This window comes from Lontra canadensis, unplaced genomic scaffold (genome assembly GCF_010015895.1).
Source record: "Lontra canadensis isolate GAN:19392208 unplaced genomic scaffold, GSC_riverotter_1.0 scaffold11, whole genome shotgun sequence".
Taxonomy (NCBI): Eukaryota; Metazoa; Chordata; class Mammalia; order Carnivora; family Mustelidae; genus Lontra; species Lontra canadensis.
In genome coordinates this window covers 2,749,939-2,758,058 of record NW_022631005.1, presented here as the reverse complement: position 1 = coordinate 2,758,058, position 8,120 = coordinate 2,749,939, and the positions used below count along the sequence as shown (strand labels likewise).

The 8,120-nt window shown below is 42.0% G+C and overlaps 1 protein-coding gene across 1 annotated transcript; it reads left to right on the top strand.

The window, feature by feature from the left end:
* The first annotated feature begins 1,827 nt into the window (after positions 1-1,827).
* Positions 1,828-3,962, top strand: LOC116866820 (tetratricopeptide repeat protein 30A). Its single transcript, XM_032855979.1, has one exon. It carries the CDS (start codon positions 1,916-1,918, stop codon positions 3,911-3,913), a length of 1,998 nt encoding a protein of 665 aa, XP_032711870.1. The 5' UTR covers positions 1,828-1,915; the 3' UTR covers positions 3,914-3,962.
* The last annotated feature ends 4,158 nt before the right edge of the window (positions 3,963-8,120 follow it).

Genomic DNA, 8,120 nt, shown 5'->3' with positions numbered 1-8,120 from the left:
TTCTGTTGTCTTACCTTGATTTAATAGTAACTTACCCAAAGTAACAGTTCACACAAAAGGATATTAAAATATTGAGCCTGAGTTTCCAAGGGACAAATGTAGTCAGGCAGCCATAAAGGTGAAGATCCTTCCACACCTCAATTATGAGGCAGCACTAATCATCCTCTACCAACTCACATACCTGCTGAGTTGAAGGCCCTAAAAGGGTGCAACCCAGAGGTTAGGTTGAAAGAAGTCTCTGAGTAGAGTTCTAGTAGTTCTCACTGCCTGTTTTCTCGGGTTATCTTAGTGTGCAAGAAACCCCACTCAGTCCTTTGAAATGTGCGGTTTGCTCCTCTCTTGGTATTCATGCAGTGATAAGTTCCTTTTCTGATCCCACTCAGAACTTCACAGCTCTGTCAATTTCTTAGCAAGAAAAAAAGACTGAGTAAGTACAAAATTCAGCTGTTTTTTGATATGAACAATCGCACACCAGGAGAAGTCTCCTCCTAGATAGACCAGGTGACTAGAAGCTATACCACCCCACCCACTAATTAAGTCCTAACATCTGCTCACAGCTGCCATTCAGATCTGGAAGTTCAAATTTCTACTGCCCACACCAAGTGGGTTGGCTGAATGGAGGAAAATGACACTAATCTTCCATTCTACAAACTGGCCACAAACACTGGGCTCTTACAAACTCATCTATATGGGATATACAGAATGAGTTATTTATCATTTACTATTACCTACTGAAACCAGATGTTGGATATCATGGTACAGCTGCTAACTACCTACCTGTGTGGTCTTAAGCAAATACCTTAAATCTTTCCCGTACACAGATTCTTTATCTGTAATATACAGAATATGGAGTTATTAAGGTCAGAAAAAATGTACATAAATGGCCTAATAATACAAGATGGTTGATATCGGGTCTCAAATTTACATACAGATAAGGTGCATGGGCAGCAAAACTATAAAGGAGGAAGATAAAGGATTTGCACTCAGTCTTTAATCAAACAGCAAACGCACGCTTTTATTTGGACACCGTTTATCTTAGGAACTAGACAGACCAATGCAAATGACAGAAGACCAGTGGAGATCTAGGTAGATCAAGGAAGAATGGTTTCTTTTTGTAGTGAAAGCCAGAGGACTAGGGCAGGAGATGCAGCCAAGTTTAAACGCAGCCATCTGCTCTGTAATCATTGTTTCTGAAAAATAAGGGGACTGGAGACACTTGAATCTAAAAATTGAATGTCTCACAATACCAAACACAAAACCATTTCCTACCGTCATCTGTGAAAACAACAAAGATAAAGACTTTTGGTCTCTCCGTATTACCTCCGCAGAAAGCATGCCCTCGCGGCAGCTTTAAAAAAATAACCTACTCTAATTACAAGGCAATTCCAAGGAGACAGTCCACCCGCTAATTTACACACAGAACACGAACCGATACCGTTTGAATGCACAGCACACTAATAAAGGATTAAAAAGCAAGGGATTTCAGGCCATAACCCTTCCTCCCCCACTGCCACAGAGCCAAGTCATAGAACCGACAGCCAGCGATTTTCTAAACTCTACGGTGAAAGGGTACGGAACCCTCATCTCCCCTTCCTGTGAGTTGGTCCCGCGAGACTACGCACCCAGAATGCAGTGCGGCCACGTTCCGGCTACGCCACGACTAGAGTGGTGCATGCCGGGAAGTGAAGTTTTCATCTCTGAGCTACCCGGCAGCTTTTGTTCAGTTTTGTGTGACTTAACGGCTTAGTAACATAAAGTCTTTGAGGACAGGATTAATAATGGAAAGACTAACTTCATTGATTACTTTTTATTCCTCATGGGTTTATTCCGTTACAAAATAATCTCAACAAGCAGCCTTCCGTTTCCGGCGGGCTCGTTGCCGTGGTAACCAGCACGCACCACCACGGCGGCGGTTATGGCCGGGCTCAGCGGCGCGCACATCCCCGATGGGGAGTTCACCGCGGTCGTGTACCGCCTCATCCGCGACTCCCGCTACGCCGAGGCGGTGCAGCTGCTGGGCGGCGAGCTCCAGCGGAGCCCGAGGAGCCGCGCCGGCCTGTCGCTGCTGGGCTACTGCTACTACCGCCTGCAGGAGTTCGCGCTGGCCGCCGAGTGCTATGAGCAGCTGGGCCAGCTGCACCCCGAACTGGAGCAGTACCGCCTGTACCAGGCCCAGGCCCTGTACAAGGCCTGCCTCTACCCAGAGGCCACGCGGGTGGCCTTCCTCCTGCTGGACAACCCTACCTACCACGGCCGGGTCCTCCGCCTGCAGGCCGCCATCAAGTACAGCGAGGGCGACCTGCCCGGGGCCAAGAGCCTGGTGGAGCAGCTGTTGAGTGGGGAAGGGGGCGACGACAGTGGGGGCGAGAACGAACTGGACGGCCAGGTCAACCTGGGTTGTTTGCTCTACAAGGAGGGACAGTATGAAGCCGCGTGTGCCAAGTTCCTCGCGGCCCTCCAGGCTTCGGGTTACCGGCCTGACCTTTCTTACAACCTGGCTTTGGCCTATTACAGCAGCCGGCACTACGCCTCGGCTCTGAAGCATATCGCCGACATTATTGAACACGGTATCCGCCAGCACCCAGAGTTAGGCGTAGGCATGACCACGGAGGGCATCGACGTGCGAAGTGTTGGCAACACCTTAGTTCTTCACCAGACTGCCCTGGTGGAAGCCTTCAACCTCAAGGCCGCCATCGAGTACCAACTGCGAAACTACGAGGTGGCCCAGGAAACCCTCACGGACATGCCACCTAGGGCAGAAGAAGAGTTAGACCCCGTGACCCTGCACAACCAGGCACTCATGAACATGGATGCCAGGCCTACCGAGGGGTTTGAAAAGCTGCAGTTTTTGCTCCAGCAGAACCCCTTTCCCCCAGAGACCTTTGGCAACCTGCTGCTGCTCTACTGTAAGTACGAGTATTTTGACCTGGCAGCCGATGTCCTGGCGGAGAATGCCCATTTGACCTACAGGCTGCTCACACCCTATCTCTATGACTTCCTGGACGCCATGATCACTTGCCAGACAGCCCCAGAAGAGGCTTTCATTAAGCTGGACGGGCTGGCAGGGATGCTGACTGAACAGCTCCGGAGACTCACCAAACAAGTACAGGAAGCAAGACACAATAGAGATGATGAAGCTGTCAAAAAGGCAGTGAATGAGTACGATGACATTCTGGAGAAGTACATTCCCGTGTTGATGGCCCAGGCAAAGATCTACTGGAACCTTGAGAATTATGCAATGGTGGAAAAGATCTTCCGCAAGTCTGTGGAATTCTGTAATGACCATGATGTGTGGAAGCTGAACGTGGCTCATGTCCTGTTCATGCAAGAAAACAAATACAAAGAAGCTATCGGTTTCTACGAACCCATCGTCAAGAAGCACTATGACAACATCCTGAATGTCAGTGCTATTGTGCTGGCTAACCTGTGTGTGTCATACATTATGACAAGTCAGAATGAAGAGGCCGAGGAGTTGATGAGAAAGATCGAGAAGGAGGAAGAGCAGCTGTCCTATGATGACCCAGACAAGAAAATCTACCACCTCTGCATTGTGAATTTGGTGATAGGGACGCTCTACTGTGCCAAAGGAAATTATGACTTTGGTATTTCTCGGGTTATCAAAAGCCTGGAACCTTATCATAAGAAACTGGGAACTGATACCTGGTATTATGCTAAAAGATGCTTCCTCTCCTTATTAGAAAACATGTCAAAACACATGATTGTACTTCGTGACAGTGTTATTCAAGAATGTGTCCAGTTTCTAGAACACTGTGAACTCTATGGCAGGAACATACCTGCCGTTATTGAACAACCCCTGGAAGAAGAAAGAATGCATAGTGGAAAGAATACAGTCACATACGAATCCAGACAGTTAAAAGCTTTGATTTATGAGATTATAGGATGGAATATGTAATAATGTCTGATAATGGCATTTATCAATAAATGGCCCTGTTATCTATATTTGGTCCTCTACCTGTATTTATCTTTGGCATCTTCTGCACATGTTATATATTGAGCTTTGTACACTTTTAAAATTATAACAGCAAATATTCTGCTTGAGGAATCTTTTCATTTAATTGAGTAAGGATCCCTCAGTATGAGCCAGCTCACTTTGGTATTCTCTGTGCCAGAAGTCACCAGGTTTTGCCCTCAAGCAACAATTGCTAGAGCGATGTTTTTGCATAACCAAATTACCCTCCATAGTTTATATCCTAATTTTAGGCTGTAGAAAAGGATGAGGCATGAGTCAAAGAACTGTTAGAGTGGGTTTGTTTGCATTCCTCTGGTGACCGCTATGTAAATGATTGCTAGACCATGGCTGGACCTTTCTTCAATTGGCAATCAAGACCCGACCATTGGCCATCCTGGGATACACTTTGTGGTCCATTAAGACCAATTCTGACCTTAACTATATACCTCCACTCCATTTTTTTTAGTTCTGTGTACTTTGGGTCTCAACTGAGTTAAGTTTGGACCTTGGCCTAAGCTCTTGTAGACTTAAAAGTACTAAATGAATGAGAATTCTTTTTTTTTTTTTTTGGTTCTTTTCAGATTATGAGGTTTGGTCTGTGGCTTAATTTTCCTTCCATAATTTGATTGATTGGTGGATCTTAAATTTTATACAATACTTCCCCTAGTTTTTCATTTTTGATTTTCCAGGATTGATTGTGCCTCCCTGTGAATAGTGACAAATAATCAAATGTAAAAGCTTTCTAATGTGTTCAGCAGAGGGAAAAGTAAGCACTGGACTGACAATGAAAAGACTAAGATGAGTTCCAGACCGCCCACAGTCAAGTTTTTACCTTCAGAAATTCATTTACCCCTTGAGGTGCCACATCATTTGAACTACTAGATGCTTTTTACAATTACTTCTAGATGTAACGTCTGATTCCACACAACCATACAGAAGAAAGTTGACTGCCTTTGTGACCTGTCTATTTAAACAAGTCAGTCAGGAAACAATATATATAATTACATTTAAAATGAATACTTCCTGATATTTGGGCTTACCGTAGAAGTCTGTTGTCTCTTTTTGTTGGATACTACAACATACTGATCACTACTAAGAAATACAGATTTTTGCCTTTTTCTACTTGGAGCTTTTTCTTATGACTCTACGAAGGTATGGAAGGCCAGTCCTTGTTCTCAGTTCTGGGTTGTGCATAAACTAAGAATTTTGTAAATCTTTAAAAATTATTTCACTCACTTACCCTTTTAGTTTTATCCACTCATTTATCTATTTGGCGGGGAAGGGGAGATTTGCTTTTAATTCTTCCAAAAAATGTTATACCACAAGTGATAAGTAAATGACATATACTCCAGGAGTTCTATTAACAGGATATTATAATGTGCATTTTTAAGTCAATTATTCTTGAAATAATTAGAGCTCCTCCTATCCAAGGTGAAGGCCTCCAGCTGCCAATCTGCCAGAAGTCTGGAAACAGAGGAACAGGTGAGGTGAAGATGAAGCAGAGATGTAGCTATGTGATTTACTTCACAACCCACCTTGGATCCCCTTCGTGTCCAAATCTTAGTAGTTAATCAAATGTCTGCTGCCATTAACAGAACAGAAGTAATGGATAACAGAGTGGAAGTAACAGATGCCAGACGACTCCCGTAACTAACTCACCAAATCGCATCGTCAGTCCTTGCACCTTGTTTTATTTAATACAAGGAGGAGAGGTCATGCAGACTTTCCAAAAGGACAAAGCCACAATGAGCAGAAAGACAATCTCCAGTTTATAAAGCTTTCTCTTGGAGCGTTTTCTTTTTCTGCCTTCAAAGGGTCTATTTAAGAGATAGAAGTGTTTACTGCTACAGAATGTATCACAAGATAAGAAATGAAAAATCTATCTGCCTTACTGCCCTCCTTTTCTTTCTCCTTTTATCTTTTATTTTCTCCATTTTGTCAATTATAGGGACACTTCTCTGACAGCTGGCAGTTGAAACCACAAGCAGGTATAAAAGATGCATACCAACCTTTTAGCAATAAGTGTCAGGTAAGTAGCACTGTGATTATCACAGTGACTGTAGAAACCATTTAACCATGCATTGTTGCAAATTGAGATAACACTTACCAATAAAAAGTGACTCTCAAATTGGTAAAGCCAGAGAAGATTTTAAGAGGACTTAACCCAAAGCACTGGATCTATATAATTTGCAGAATGCAGTGAGCTTTATTTGTATATTTGCAGTAATCCTTATCTTTTTCTCTTTGACCTCAATAGAAAAACAGTGAATGAAATTTTAAAGAGTACAGTATTTTTTTTAATGTTCTGTGATACTAGGAATTAAATATACTCTTAACTCTAGAGAAGCCTTACTTTTCTGTAGCCATAATCATTTTATATTGAAAAATAGAGCCAGGCATTAGCCAGAGGTAATTAATTCATTAGTCATAGGTATAGTGTGGTCTTGTTTTAATAGTTCCCTTGGGGAGAGGGGAGAGTGAGTCTTTACAAGGTGATTGCTTTACACTTGAGTCCACAAAAAACAGGGTTCTTTTGATTGTTTAATAAAATCAGTGCCCTTGGAATTTGGTCCAAGATTGACCTATCACATATTGAAATCCTGTCTACAACATTATAATGTGTCTATATTAGAAAAGGAATTGCCCTCACAGGGAAAAATGTTCAGAAAATAGAGAGTTCTGTGTACATTTCTAGAGTGAAAGATAGGCATTTGCTAGTTTAAAAAGGATCTGCTGATAACTTGATTGTAAATATTATCAGGTGGGTATGTAAACTGAGTCCAAGTCCTTATTTGAAAGTGAAATTTGCATATTTGTGAAATTAAACACATCATTATCAAGGACTGGATCTCTCAGTTCAGAATAACAAATGGCTGAAACTACTGTGCAAACAAGACCTTAATAAGGTGCATGAAAAAGCATTTATTGCTATTATTATGTTTCTAGTTATTTTAGTTCCGAGGCAAATGCTTGAGAAAAAAGACATATTACTAAAGGTTTTACCAGTACTCGTGGCAATGGCTGTAAAAGTTATGTCCACAAAGTGTCCACAGAGTCTTGAAGAGCTTATCAAGATCCACCATAGTCCTACTGGCTGGTTAGTGTTTCTGTCTCTGCTGCATAAGGTCAGAGGCTATTCTGTGAAGACTCACAGAAAATGGTCTGAGTTACTCCAAATTTGACAAAGCCATGCCCTGAAGTTTACACACTTCGGATATGAAAAGAAGAATATACAGTCTGGGGAATAAAAGGCTTAGTCCATTCGTGAGCCAGGATATACTATATTTAGAGCAAGAGATGTTCACACCCTAACACTGTAAAGCAAAAGAAAGCTTCAGGAATTGAATCATAAGTTTTCTAAAAAAAGATCCTATTACAAAGGCAATGTCACATACCCACATTTTGTGTGTCTACTAGAAAGGTAAAACTTTTTCTATAGTTAATACAGCATTTTTGTGTACTGGTCTTTTATTCTTGTACTGACTCATTACATTTAAAGTGTTTTGGCAATGTCCTAAAGAACAAAGGTGAGCTATGCATGATTAGACCAAGATGTTGCAAGTAGTTGCTAGTCCTTTTCAGAAACTAAGGAGACTAGTTTTCTGACAGGGGATGGAAGATCGATAATGAAGTGGTTGGCAAAACTGTAAAATTATCTAGAAATAATCATGAGGAGTCTAAAATGGAGAATCATAAATGGATTCTTCTTTGACATTTGTAGATATGACTTAATAGATTTTTTAAATTACAGATTGGGTTTATGATAAAAATGTGGAATGCATCCGCAACAGGGAGCCCAGGGCTTGGACTAGCACATCTCTTAAATCCTAAGACGGAGGCTCACAGAGAATACTATGATTTGCCCAAATCACAGAATCAAACAGTGGCAAAGCCAGGATCAGAATCTAGGGCTACGGACTCTGATCCAGTGGTCTTTCTACTCTACCACCATTTAGGGTTTTGTTTTGTTTTGTTTTGTTTCCAAATTATTCTGACACACTATCAATACTAAGTATTTCTTTTTCCAGAGCTTATGACTTTTTTTTTTGTACACTACTTCTGCTGCTGCCAATTGTTTCACTGGTGGTGTAATAAGCTTTTCCTAAAGTACACTCAGCAAACACATTCCCGCGCTGGCCTAAATTATATT

Excerpts from the sequence above, each read along its gene's own strand:
- LOC116866820 (XM_032855979.1), top strand. The coding sequence starts at position 1,916 with ATGGCCGGGCTCAGCGGCGCGCACATCCCCGATGGGGAGTTCACCGCG.